We start from the raw sequence: 14,691 nt of genomic DNA on the forward strand, positions 1-14,691 counted from the left end.
GTAAACTTGGTATTTTGAAAAACCATTGCCTTTTTATTGTATCCTTTTAACATCAAATTATTTGTAACACGCTCAATCTTTTTGTTTCTACCCTCCACCCCCATTACATTAGATCTTAACGGACTGGCCACAAAGTCAAATTCATAGGCAATATAACAACTCTAATATAGGATGTTTGAGATCCATCAGGGAGAAGTGAGTATATCTTTCTCTTCTGAAACAGGTTGTCAGTACCTTGAATGACATACATCGATGTCCAGAATTTGTTCAGAGGGCTTAATGGAAATGTTAAACGTACAGTTCATATGGTATTACCTGCTTCAAAAAAAGTATAGATAAATAATTTATTAAAAAATATATACACCTTGTATATTTAAGCCATATTTGAGAACAGGCTAGGATAGAATATCAAAAAAATTTACTAAAGAGAAAGTCGTCATAACCTACAGATAAATAAGATAGGTTTGGTCCTATAAGATTTTTAACTACTTCAGATACTTTCAGAACTTCCAAGTAGTTGGAGATAGAGTTCAGGAGGTATTTTTGGTGTTCAGTGCTTAGAAGGACCTCAGGGGCTGCTCCAGTTCTTCGGAGAAGGCTCTGTGTCAGGGTTCAAGTCCGCGGCATAGAAGAGCAGGAGCTTCAACAAGTGCACTTTGTCTTGGAGTTGGGGCGCCAGCGGCTCCCCCAGCATCTGGGTCAGGCGGCTGCGGAAGGCCTCAATCTGCCTCTCCACATCCAGTGCCGTGATGTCATCCCCTTGCTGGGGCTTGGGCTTAATCCTCTTGATGATTAAGTCTTTCCGATCAATCACTGAACTCCGCAAGTGCTCTGCAAGAGGGAAAAAGTCAGCTGAACTCTTCTGAATGGCTTTTTATTCCTTTATGACTTAAGAAGTCCAATTTTAGTAGGTAGAGCCTGGGCAAAGACTTGACTGGTGATTACAGGAGTACAAGTCAAAGGTCATTTGAGTATCTGTGGTCACTCAAATTTCTAAAAGGTCCTTTGTTCTTGGTTCTCTCTGGTCCTCAGGTTTTGCATATTAAAATTGTCCAAATTAAAATTGTCTTAGTTTTTTCCCTTTGTTGATTTAAGCAATGAGCCTAGATCAAACAATGCAACTACAAGTTAATATAACACTTGCAAAAGACCCATGTGAATTTTTAATATCTTCTGGGAGACTGATTTCTAGTATAAAAAGAATTGCAAAGAAATACTGAATTAGTATCTTAGTTTGTTGTAGTGTTGGTCTGTTGTAGTAATTCTGTTGAAAAGAAACAATTTCGTGTATGTTGTATGATAGACCAAATAAATATATCCATGTTCAGAATAAGGGTTCTTGCTGTGGGAGAAGAGTGATTCAGTTATGGAACAGGAGGAGAGGAAGAATTCTGAGGGATTGGAAATTGAGGTATTGCTATGAACTCGTATTTCTAAAAAAAAATTATGTAATTTTCTAGCTCTGTTGTCAGAGGGCCTAGAAGCAGGTACCCCAGTAGTAATCAGCATATTAACACCCAGATCTTGATTTATTAATGCTTTTCCCCACTCCCTACCGAGAGAAACCAGAATTTTTTTGGAGGAAAGGCCGATTCTAGGACCATGGCAAGGAAATTACAAGGTGAACCTGGAACATCTTTTATAAGAAAGTAAGGGAATGCTTAAAAACAGAGTGGGGGAAAACGCGCGTGCACACACACACGGGAACACGTCAAAAGGACACAGAAGCCAGCGTGAAGAGTCCTCTTATTGGCTACGTTTTGGACATGATCATTAAAAAAAAATGACAAAAATGGGTTATATGTATGACATTTTAAAAAGTGCAGAGTCCATAGTAAATAAAGGAGGGGAGGAAGAAGGGAAAGGTCCTTTTTGCAGAAGAAGGCCAGTTAAGAAATGTAGAGGCAACGTATAACTAGAAAGCAACCACTTTTCAATCTACTATTGTAAAGCCTGATTCAGGTAAGAACCATCAGTGGGTGCTAAAACCCTTGAGTGGAAGGCTGAATAGGATATTCACAGTCTCAAAGTTTTACTCTCTGGATTACTTAGCTAATAACAGAGCAATGGGGAAATCTGATAGATACTACCTTAACCAAATGATCACACTTAACATCACCAATAATGGAACCAAACTGACATTACTGCCTCTTGCTATCATGTGCTGGGAAGGAGTGTACATCTTCATCTAGTCAGTGTTCTTGCCAGTAGGATTTAACAGAACTCTGATCGTGAGGAAATAATTAGACAACCCCAATTATGGGATATTCTACACAATAACTGGTCTGGGCTCTTCAAAAATGTCTGTATTATGAAAGTCAAGGAAAGGGTGGGAACTGTGTAAAAGGAGACCAAAGAGTATACAACAACCAAACACAATGATATTTGGAGCCTGGCTCAAAACAGACCCAGCCACCTATAAAGGATACTACTGGGACATGTTAGAGAATATTCTATTAAGGATAAATTTGTTGAGTGTGATAATGAATTGTGGTATGTACGGGAATATCCTTATTCTTAGGCCAAAGTATTTTTAGGCATGAAGGATTATGATGGTGCAACTTACTCTCAACTCTCAAAAAAAAAAAGTATTCAGGTGGATCAGTAGATAAACCAATATGTGGCAAAATGTTAACAGCCAGTAAATCAACATAAAAGGTAAATGGATGTTCATTGTACCACTCTTTCAACCCTCCCAAAATAAAAATATTGAGGAAAAGTAAAAGAAGTTATAAAGGTCTCTCATCCAAATCCACAGATTAGCCCCAACAGGATTCGGGAAATATATGGAGTTCAGGCAAAGGACCATGGCTGTGGCGAGCTTGGAGGACTTGCGGACTCCCAGATGCACCAGCATTCACTAGGGCATCACTTCCTCCATCTCCTCATTTAGAAGATGGGGATAACCGCACCTCTTCTAGCAGGGTGTTTAGAACTGCGCTACATTGTAGCCAGAAATTTGGGAAACAGAATAAACTTGTTTTTAAGCAATGTACTAGGTTACACTTTCAAATAATATGCTCAATATGTTTTTCTTCAACCTTCAGGTATCTTTTCAGCTAAAGTCCCTCTAAATTTATAGCACCGGGCCTAACTGTAAAGTGAAAAAAGTACAACAAACACTACAGAGTGTCTAAAAAGGAAACAGGAAGCAAAGCTGCCTTGAGATGTCCTATCAGGGCCCTTTCAACATTCAATCAACACAAATTCCAGTGAGCACCTATTATGCATCTGGAAGTGGGCTGCTTTCTGGGGATACAGTGCAATTAGAGACGTGGGCCCAGCCCCCATGAACTGACATTCTAGTTGCAGGAAGCCTAACAGTAAACCAGCCAACAAAAACAATTATAGTTTTGGTGAGTACAATTACAGAAATAAATCGGATGCTGTGAGAAACAGTGGCATTGGGGGGATGAGGGAAGCAGCCCACTCTACTCAGGGCCTCTTAGCTGAGTCCTGAAGAATGAGAAGGAGGCAACTGTGCAAAGGTCTAGGGGAAAAGCAGTTCAGGTAGTGAGAACAGTAAGTGTAAATGCCCTGAGGCATTTACAAGCTTTTGCTTGTTTTGAGAACTAGAGGTAAAATGTGGGTGGTAAGGGAAAGCGATAGTAGAGGAGACTGGAAGGTAGGCTGGGCCACAGAACAATGTGGAGTTTGGCCTTTGAGAGCAAATGGAAGCATCTGGAGGGTTTTAAGCCAGGGAATGTGCTCTATTTTACTCTGCTACTGGTGGAGAATGGTTGTAGGGGGACAAAAGTCTTTTAGTAAAATGTAGTTTTTGTAAGGCATATGCTACTCTGAAAAATATGAAAATGATTTTGAAGGAATGGAAAGAACTGGCTGAACAGAGGGGAATAGGGATGACTTGGAGTGGGAGCAAGAAGAATTTGGAGTTTATTAAAGTAATACCAGACATTCAAAGAGGTAAATGTTGGCAGCTCCTATCCAAGCACTGTCCAAGGGAGAGGAACTCTTGGCCAGTGGACTTCAGCCATTCTGGTCCAGTTGGCAAGGCCTTGGATTTTATGCTTCGGTAGGCATGGGAGGTCTTATATCAGAGGCTGTTGGGAATACTGTGTGAGGCGATTTATGTAAAGAGTTTAGCACAATGCCTTATGCAAGATGTTCTGGCTCATAGTATTATTATTAGGTTCCTGGATCAGGTTACTAAGGGTAACTACTATTATTATTATATTAAAATTTATTTATTTATTTATTTATTTATTTATTTATTTATTTATTTATTTATTTATTTATTTATTTAGAGCAGGGGGAGAGGGGCAGAGGGAGAAGGAGAGAAACTCAAGCAGACTCCATGCTGAGGACAGAGCCCAACGTGGGGCTTGATCTCACAACTCTGAGATCATGACCTGAGCAGAAACCAAGAGTCAGATGCTCAACTGACTGAGCCACCCAGGCTCCCCCTAAGGTAACTATTATTATTTTTATCATCATCTTCCTCCTCCTCCTCCTCATCATCATCACCATAGGAATCTCCAACTCAACAGTCACACTGCGCTTTTTATCTTCTCTGCAGATCTTTCTCCATTTATGTCCGTGTCAGCAATGGCAGAACCCTGGAGCCTTACTTGCGACTCAGTTACCCAAGCCCTGACAAACTGATCTTCAAAGTGCTTCTGTTCTATCCACGGCCTTCCCCGTTGCACAACCCACACCCTCGCCACCATGACCCCTCCTGGGACCTCTCTGGTCCTCCGCCAAACTACTTGCCACACCTCAGGCAGAGCAACCTTATGCAAAACCACTTTGATGGCTTCTCTTCACTCTTGGAATCAAGCTGACATTTCTTAACAGGGCCCAGAAGTCCCTTCATGCCCTATCCATCTACTATTCTAGTCTCATCTTGTGCTAGTCTCCCCTTGCTCTCTACATTCCAGTCTTACTAGCTTGTTCTATGTTCCTTGGACTTGATAAACAACTTCTTGCCTCAGGGCCCTTGGACATGCCATTTTTTTAAAAAGATTTTATTTATTTAATTGACAGAGAGAGAGACAGTGGAGAGAGGAATTCACAAGCAGGGGGAATGGGAGAGGGAGAAGCAGGCAGCCCGATGCGGGGCTTGATCCCAGGATCCTGGGATCATGACCTGAGCTGAAGGCAGTCGGTTCACCGACTGAGCCACCCAGGCGCTCCGGACATGCCATTTTTAATTTTTTCTGGAAAAGTTTGCCCTATTTGCCTGGCTTAATACCAGTCCTGTTTTTTTGTTTGTTTTAAGGATTTTATTTATTTATTTGAGAGAGAGAGCATGAGTGGGAGGTGGGGGGTAGGGGCAGAGGGAGAGGGAGAAGCAGACTCTGCTGAGCAGGGAGCCCGATGTGGAGCTCGATCCCAGGACCCTGGGAATCATGACCTGAGCCGAAGGCAGATGCTTAACGGACTGAGCCACCCAGGCGCCCCACCAGTACTTATCTCAGCTGAAGTATCACTTCTTCAGGGAGGTCTTTGTGGGTCCCTCCAAAAATAGAATAGGTGCTCCTATTTTGTGCACTTCTCCTTTCCTTCAGAGCATTTATTTTAATTGTGATTAGATGTTATTTATGTGATTATTTGTTCAGGGTCAATCTCTTCACAGTAAGCTCTATGAGTGCAGGGGCCACATTGGTCTTATTCACTGAAGTTTTCCCAATGAGCCAGGCACACAGAAGGCATTTTGTAAATATTTGTTGCCTGGATGAATATATGACTTGAGTTGATCTTGCCAGCATCTGCTTTTCTCCCGTCTCTGGACAGGCTCCTTGTAGGAAGGCTGTGTGTATCTCTCCTCAGAAGGAACTGAGGTCTGACTTCCGTGGGCCATCCTGCCTAAGTTGTCTAGCCAAGTGGAATTCAGGAAAACAGGTGTCTTTCTTCCTTTAAATACTGTATGTTTAAATTCCTAGCATTCATAGTTTCAAAATAAGAGGTATTAACAATTCACAAGTATCAGGAAAACTCATGGCATAAAGCAAGTTGCTGTTTGGCTGAGGCTCAAACTTGAGCTGCATGGCTATGGAACTGGGGTGTGGTGGGATTGATTCTCTTAGCCAGAGAATGTGAGCTTACCTGGCAGCCCAGCATCTATGCCTCCATGGGGCTGCTCTGCCTTTTTGGAAATATTTACAAAGTATGGGGCTTCAGGATATACTTTTCCCCAAGGTCAAGGGTTTGTACAAAAGTAATTTAACCATGTACCGAGAGTTTAGAAAACAGGGAGTTGGAAATTCCTTAGAGTCTCACCTAATCTCACCCAGTGATTTCATAGAACAATAATTCCTTCCAGTGTGTTTTCACTGCACATAGACTTTGGCAACAGACCTAAGTTTGAATCCTGGCTCCTCACTTACTTTTCTCTCAGCCTTTGTTTCCCTGTCTATAAAAAGGGGATGATACTCACCTTCCCCAGGTTATTGGATTATATATGCGAGGGTGTGTGAATTTACCTAGTCTTTCTTCTTCTCTTCCCCCATGCTAAGATGTTTCCCTAAACAGAGGACAAGCTTGGGCTCCCCAACCTCTTCCCTTCTTCTCCTATCCGTGGAGCTGGACAACTCAGGCTGACCCCAAATGCCTTCCACAATGTCCTCAGATCACTTGCAGAGGGCAGAGATGACTAAGGAGCCCTCACAGTAAAAAGCCTACTGACAAGGATACTGACCATGTCAGGGTGCCATTTAGCTGCCTTCTTTGGAAGACATTGTTCCAAACTATTGGTTCTAAATATTTTTTCTCCTTCTTAACTCTTGGTCTCCAAAGAAAGTGGAGAAAATGTTAAGGATAAAATAGCACTGGAACACATCTCATTTATTCTTGGTCAATATACACTGGTCTAAGTTTTTCCCCTCCCTTGTTAGAAGCATAAAAATATTCTGGAATGAAAGTGGATCCCATGTCCATCTTAAGTCACTATTGCCCCCAAGGCCCAGCTGCTTTAATATTAAACTTTCTGCTTGATCTCCAAAAGAACAATTATGTAAACCTTGATGAGGCTAAGTACAACATGGAATTTGCCTCTGAGGCTTTGTTCTGAGAAGGACATGTACCCTTCTTTGAGGGGGCTAAAAAATGCACAAACTCTACAACCACAAATGTCATGGCCTTGACAATGCACTTTTAAGTTTTAGTTACAAGAGGCTGAAACATAAAGATCTCGTAGCCTACTCCTGGCTGTGCAAATAGGCAGGCTGAGATTCAACTAACATTGAGTGCTCACTATTTTTTCTCACATCTTTTAACAATCAGTCTTGAAAAGGTGTATATTACCATCTCCATTCCATAGAAGAAAATGAGGTTTAGAGACATAAAGTTAGCAGAGTAAGTGGTGGAGTTGGGATTCAAACCCAGACCTTCTATTTTGTTTTTGTTTTTTTTTAAAGATTTTATTTATTTGACAGAGAGAGACAAAGCGAGAGAGGGAACACAAGCAGGGGGAGTGGGAGAGAGAGAAGCAGGCTTTTCGCAGAGCAGGGAGTCCGATGCCGGGCTTGATCCCGGGATCCTGGGATCATGACCTGAGCCGCAGGCAGACGCTTAACAACTGAGCCACCTAGGCGCCCCTCCAAACCTTCTATTGTAAATTCAGTGCTGTTCTTTTATTTCTCTACAATAGCTTCCCCAATTCCAGGCCTGAGAGGGTATAAGGGCCATTATACCTTCCCCAGTGACATTACTGAGCTAAAATCAACCTCAACATGATCATGGCAAGTAAATATAAAATGTATATTATATATAAATGTATATATTTACATATAGTTACACATAAATATGTACTGTCCCTCCTCACTGTTTGAGGATAAGTTGAACATTGTGCCCTTCTACCCCTCAATACTTCAATCTGGACTTCATAAGACTGAGGACAATTATTTTCATAAGCCAGGATCGTTATCAAAAATAGGAAATTTAATATTAGTATAATACTATTATTTTATCTATTTAAATTTCACCGATCATCCCAATAACATATTTCATAGCTTCTTTTCCCTGGTTCAGGAGCCCATCCAGGATCATGTCTTGCATTTAGTATTAATGTGCTTTAGTTTCTTTCTAATCTGGAACAGTTTCTTGGTCTTTGTTTTTAAGACATTGGCACTTTTGAAGAGTACAAGTCAATTATTTTGTGAAAGGTCTCTCCGTGGGAATTTGTCTGATGCTCCCTTGTGATTAGATTCAGGTCATGGATTTTTGGCAAGAACACTACCTAAGTGATGACGTGTCCTTCTCAGGGCATCACATTAAGAGGAATGTGTTTTCTCCCCTAAAAAGTTACTATCTTTTGGGGCACCTGGGTGGCTCAGTTGGTTAAGCACATGACTCTTGGTTTCAGCCCAGCTCATGATCTCAGGGTGTGGGATGGAGTCCCACTTTGGCTCTGTGCTCAGCAGGGAGTCTGCTGAAGATTCTCTCTCTCTCTCTCTCTTTCCCTCTCCCGCTGCCCCTCCCCCCCGCTCATGTGCACACTCTCTCCCTCTCAAATAAATAAATAAATAAATACATCTGTAAAAAAAAGTTACTATCTTTCCTTTTGGAATTAATAATTACGTCACTAATTGGGAACAAGGGCCTTATTAATATTTGGCTAATAAAATCATTCTCACTTGAGGGGCGCCTGGGTGGCTCAGTTGTTAAGCGTCTGCCTTCGGCTCAGGTCATGATCCCAGGGTCCTGGGATGGAGCCCCGCATCAGGCTCCCTGCTCTGCGGGAAGCCTGCTTCTCCTTCTCCCACTCCCCCTGCTTGTGTTCCCTCTCTCACTGTGTGTGTTTCTCTCTCTCTGTCAAATAAATAAATAAATCTTTAAAAAAAAAATCATTCTCACTTGAAGCAGCTATTCCATTATTACCCTCGTCAATATTCACTTCCTGAGTGTTAATTAGTTTAACTCTCCTGGATCCTCCTTGATCACTGGGTTTGCCTGGGACTTGAGCAAAGTCACTTTCACAGACTATAGAGCATCTTACAACTTCTGCAAGATGTATGCTTTTACCTTGCCACTGATTTGCTCTGGCTTTGTATCCTACTGACAGATGTTTACAGTGTCCACAGTCAATGAGCAAGTGATCCAGCAAAGACTTGCAGTGACGGGCAGGGTAAGATGCCAGGGCTAATCAGGTCATTACAGAATACTTCTCCTGGTATGACGACTGCTGCTTACCTGTCAACGTAATAACTGCAAGGACCACCGTATTATCTGCCATAACGGAAATATGTGAATTCTTCTGATTTATAGCAGTGATTCCAAAGATGTCATTCCTTGTTCCTTGTAGTTATAACCAAGGAACGATGCTGTACTTAGGCTAACAAATTAGAATCCCCCATGTAACTTCAATTCATAACAATGGCGATTGTGAGACTCCCATACAATCATCTTTGTGAACAAATGCTGCTTACCTCTTAACACATGCTGATAACTGGATAACAGGAACTGCAGGTGCTCAACCAGTTCGTCCCATGTCTGCCACTGGGTTTTATCTGACTGCAGAGAAGTGAAAGCAGTTGGTAGGAGGTGCCTTCTTCAGTTACATGCTCAAGGGTGAGGGGAAAGGTATTCTAGGTCTGACCGAGGCAGGGAAGCATGTACCTGACACTTGAGCAGTGATGTAGAATTGTTCAGAAAGTAGAGGGCCTGGGCCAGAGACAAGGGCAGGCGGGTGGGCGTCTCGCAGCTGTGGAGGAATATGATTTCTAACACTTTGCAGCGCAGAAGGTGGCTTTCCATGGTAGTAAAGAACATCTCCCTGCATGGAGAAGAGAGAGGGTTAACCATCACCACTATCACTTCAAGGAATGTATACCACAATTCCCTCTGAAAGCTCTAACCTTTGCCCTAAAACAGAGGTGGCTAAGAAGGAATATGATAGAGGCCTACAAATGCACAAAGCTTGTGAATGAGGCAGAGGTGGGGTTGTTCATGAATTAACAACTGCCAGAAGGAGGGAAAAGTCTTTGATATTTGGAAAAGAAAAGTTTAGGACACGTTAAAAAGATTAACTTCATATTGTAAGAGAATTAATACTGGGAATAAATATTTCTAAATGCCCACAATGTGCCAGACACTGTTTGGCAGAGCAAAGAATATTAAGATAAATAAAAGAAGGCATTTCTCTCAAAAAGCTGACTGATGACCAGAGGCAAAAGGTATGCAATGGGAACCAAAATAAAGTGTGTGGCCAGTGCACGTGTACGTGGGCTGCCTGTGGTGCTCCAGGGATACACACGGGAGAGAGCACACTTGGTCAGGGGACTAGAAGGGGCCTTCCTAACGGAGGAAGAGGCACGGGAAAGTAGTCTAAGAAGAGCAAAAAAGGCTCAAGGCAGGAGTCATTCCACCAGTGGGGAAAATCCTGGACGAAAAGAAGGAAGTAAAAAATACACAGCTGTGGGCATTGCAGCTTCTTAAACTTCAAGTCTAGAACTTGAGAGTCCCTCTGGGGGGACTTGCCCTGGACTTTGTCACTTTACCCAGTGCAGGACTTGACTAGCAAAGGTGGGCTGCAGCATATTCAGAATCTGAGAGAGGGAGAGCTACAAAACAGCTGTGCTTCGGGAAGGTTAATCATTGTTCTAGGGTCTTTTAATTTTTTTTTCTTGAAGTAGGCTCCATGCCCAGCTTGGAGATTGAGCCCCTGACCCCAAGATCAACACCAGAGCTGAGATCAAGAGTCAGATGCCTAACCGACTGAGCCACCCAGGTGGCCCTCAGGCTCATTGTTCTAAAAGCAATGTCAGCTTCCAAAAGAGTGTTATAAATCTCAGATGCACAGGGTGCATCTCTGGACTGCCTGAGGGTGTTAGCTTAAAGGTCTGTTTGTCAGTCCTTGTCAGGTCTGCTGGTCATAGCAGTTCCGGAAGCAGACACCTTGTGAGCACATAAGGAGGTACAGCAATGAGGAACACAGCTAGCCCTGATCCAAGAGGCTTTTCTCCTACATCTTGCCCCTTTGTAGTTTTGCAACATCTGGAAAAATAGGGGGTTCTTTGTGCCACTGCCATTTATAAAAATGATAAATCATAAAGTATCTATTCATTTTTATTTTCCCTTTCCCTTTGCTTTTGCACCAGGCACATATATTATTTGTAGAAAAGCAAAGTTTATAAAGCAAAATGAATATTTTTAACCTTTCCCTCTTACTATTCAAAAGTTTTAAAAGGTCTAAAATATTTATGAAAATCCATTTTATTTCTTTAATGAGTTGAAAATCATTGTATACCTTCTCTGACAAATTTTCTTTTTCTTTCTTTTTAAGTAGGCTCCATGCCCAGTGTGGAGCCCAACACAGGGCTTGAACTCACAACCCCAAGATTAAGCCCTGGACTGAGATCAAGAGTCAGATGCTTAACCGACTGAGCCACACAGGCACCCCACAAATTTTCTTCTTTGATGCAAGGAACTCCGAAGGATTACATTTGCACGATATTCCCCAAATTCTTTTTAAAGTCCAATTTCTAGGGGCACATGGGTGGCTCAGTCAGTTAAGCATCTGACTCTTGGTTTCAGCTCAGGTCACGATCTCGTGGGTTGTGGGATCGAGCCCCGCATCTGGCTCCATGCTCAGTGAGGAGTCTGCTTGAGATTCTCTCCCTCTCTCCCTACTTGTGCGCTCTTGCTCTCTTTCTCTCTCCCAAATAAATAAAATCTTTTGAAAAAAGTCCAATTTCAGGGATGCCTGGGTGGCTCAGTCAGTTAAGTGTCTACCTTTGGCTCAGGTCATGATCCCGGGGTCCTGGGATCTAATCCCACATTGGGCTCCCTGCTCACTGGGGAGTCTGCTTCTCCCTCTCCCCCTCCCCGCTGTTTGTGCTCTCTCTCTCAAATGAATAAATAAAATCTTAAAAAAAAAGTCCAATTTCTACTCTGTATTTGGCCTATTTCTCTCACAAGACAGTTTTTCTATTCAATAACCTTCTATTTCAAACTGTATTTTCTCTTCTAATTTTGTTTCCAGGGCCTGTGTTTGTCTTGGTTTTATAATCCACAGGTGGCATACTCAGAGATATAAAAAGGACAAAAAGGTAATTTTAATGCATTGGCCATAGCGGGAAATGGAGGTACAAAATCTATAGCAATTCAAATTTGAATTTCAAAAACAAGATATAGAGGAAGGCCAACATCCAGATTCATAGAATACCTGGTATTGGACTTACCCTCCTGTCATAAACAATTATAAAACTGGAGAAACATATGCAATAATCATTTTCAGGCACTGGACAAGCTGCTTCAAAGTACTGTTATTCTTAAAAGAAGGGAAACAAAAGTGACAAACCCCACATTTATCCCAAATTTCTTATGGGCGGTACTTTCTAAGGCAGAGGAAAGTGTGGGTCCCAAACACAAAGCAGTGGGCTTGCTGGGCAGAGCAAAAAGAGGCTGATGGTTGAGACAGCTGAAGTGGCTGGAATTTGTGTTGGAGGAGGAGGAGCTCAAGAAATGTGTGTAAAGGGGCCCCTGGCACATGTGCAGGAAGAAGCTCAAAAGCCTGAGAGAGAAAACCAACTGGAGGGCTATGAGCTGAGCAGAGATTCTGGAGATCTTCCAGCGCTGAGAGATACTGGGGTTTCAATGAGCCACAGTGGAGAGACCTCACTGAACATCCTGGACCTTCAGTTGAGACCCCAAAAGGACTAAGCCTCAAGACTCAAGCCCTTTAATAAGGGCTGCTTTAGAACCACCCTTATAAGTCCTAGAAACAAGCCTCAACAGGAGAAAGCTAATCTGCCAGTAAATTAATCGCCTGCCAGAATAAAACTCAATACTCTTTAAAAAAACAGGCAGCAGACCAGACCTTCAACAACACAGCATTTATAACGTCCAGCATACAACAAAAAATTATTAGTCAAGGGAAAAAGCAGGAAAATATGACCCACAGCCAGGAGCAAAATGTCCAGAGAAACAAACAACATCCAGAGATGTTGGAATTAGTAGACAAGGCCTTTAGAACAGCTATTATAAATATGTTCATGATTAACCAACCAACCAACAGACCAAGATGTATATAATGAGTGACTAGGTGGGGACTATTAGCAAAGAGAAACGGAAACTATAAAAATGAACCATATGGAAACCCCAGATCTGAAAAATACAATATCTGAAATGGAAAAAAAAAAAAAAGACCACTTGATAGGCTTAACAGCACCTTGGGCGCTCTGAAAGAAAACGTCAGGAATCTTGAAGACTATCCACACTGAAGCAGAGAAAAAAAAAATCAAGACAAAACAAAGCAAAACAACAATAGAAAACATCAGAACCTTAGTGATCTGTGGAACAGTGTCAAGCAATCCAACATACATGTAACTTGATTCCCCAGAATAAGAGTTTGTGGCAAAAAAACTCCGGCCAAAATTTGATGAAAAATATCAACTCACAGATTTAAGAAACTCAATAAACCCCAAGCAGGATAAATGTACAGAAAATTACATGTCGGTATCATAATCAAATTGCTAAAAATAAAAAATAAAGCAGCCAGAGAAAAAAGACATATGACGTATAGGGGAACAACAGTAAGATATTCTAATAACTTCTCATTAGCAAGTCAGGAGAAAATGGAACATCTTTAAAATAAATAAAGAAAAAAATCCCTATCAACCTAGAATTTACATCAAGTAAAAACACCATTCCTAAATGAAGGTGACACAAAAACATTTCCAGATAAAAGCTGAGAGAATTTATTACAAGTAGACCTGCACTACAAAAAATACTTTAAAAAGTAAGTTCTTTGGGTGGACAAGAAATGACACCAAATGGAACTTGAATCTTCAGGAAAGAAGGAACACCAGAAATGGTAACTATGTGGGTCCCACGTATTTTTTTTTTTTTTAAGATTTTATTTATTTGACAGAGAGAGATAGCGAGAGCAGGAACACAAGCAGGGGGAGTGGGAGAGGGAGAAGCAGGCTCCCCACTGAGCAGGGAGCCTGACGCGGGGCTCAATCCCAGGACTCCAGGATCATGACCCAAGCCGAAGGCAGACGCTTGACGACTGAGCCACCTGGGCGCCCCACCCCGCGTATGTTTTTTTGTGATACCACCAGGCAATTAACTCAATTCTGGAACTCTCCACCTGAAGATTGCATCAGATCCCACAGGTTATGGGCTTGGTCCTATGAGACTCCCTCCACCCTCACTTCAGATGCCACTCTCATGTCCAGATTGTCACCTGTGTTTCTGGATGACTGGCTGTAGATCAGAGGTTCCCAGGTCTCCCTCCTCAGGTTCAATTAATTTGCTAGAGCGGCTCACAAAACTCAAAAACAAATTTTACTTACTAGTTTACCAGTTTCTTATAAAGGGATATAACTCAGGGACAGCCAGATGGAAGAGATGCATAAGGTAAGGTATGTGGGAAAGGGTGAAAAGCTTCCAAGGTCTCTGGGGCTGTCATTCTCCTGGTATCTTTCTGTGTTCACCATCCTGTAAGCTTTCTGAGCCCTGTCCTCTTGGGTTTTTATGGAGGCTTCATTAGATAGGTGTGATGGATTAAATCACTGACCATTTGTAATTAAACTCAATCCCCTGCCCCTCTCCCCATCCTGTAGCTGAAGATGGGGTGGGGGGAATGGTTGGGGGGTTGGGACACAGTTCCGATTCTTACCCTAGGGGCATTCCAAAAGTCACTTCATTAACGTGATAAAAGACACCTTTATCTTTCCTCACTTAGGAAATTCCAAGGGTTTGGGATGAAGACCAAATATATATTTC

At 42.1% G+C, this 14,691-nt stretch overlaps 1 protein-coding gene across 1 annotated transcript in view; it reads right to left on the minus strand.

Moving 5' to 3' along the window:
* Nucleotides 1-12: 12 nt before the first annotated feature.
* SIMC1 (SUMO interacting motifs containing 1) overlaps nt 13-14,691 on the minus strand; it is a 132,190-nt gene continuing 117,511 nt past the window's right edge. Inside the window, exons 10-12 of the mRNA XM_028102675.2 lie at nt 9,577-9,733; nt 9,387-9,471; nt 13-831 (exon numbers count right to left, since the gene is read on the minus strand). Of these exons, the coding sequence (XP_027958476.2) occupies nt 569-831; nt 9,387-9,471; nt 9,577-9,733 (505 nt within the window). The 3' untranslated portion in view covers nt 13-568. The remainder of the gene's footprint in view (nt 832-9,386; nt 9,472-9,576; nt 9,734-14,691) is intronic.

Source organism: Eumetopias jubatus, unplaced genomic scaffold, assembly GCF_037043125.1.
Source record: "Eumetopias jubatus isolate StellerSeaLion01/CBP00866 unplaced genomic scaffold, mEumJub1_p1.0 scaffold_5, whole genome shotgun sequence".
Lineage (NCBI taxonomy): Eukaryota > Metazoa > Chordata > Mammalia > Carnivora > Otariidae > Eumetopias > Eumetopias jubatus.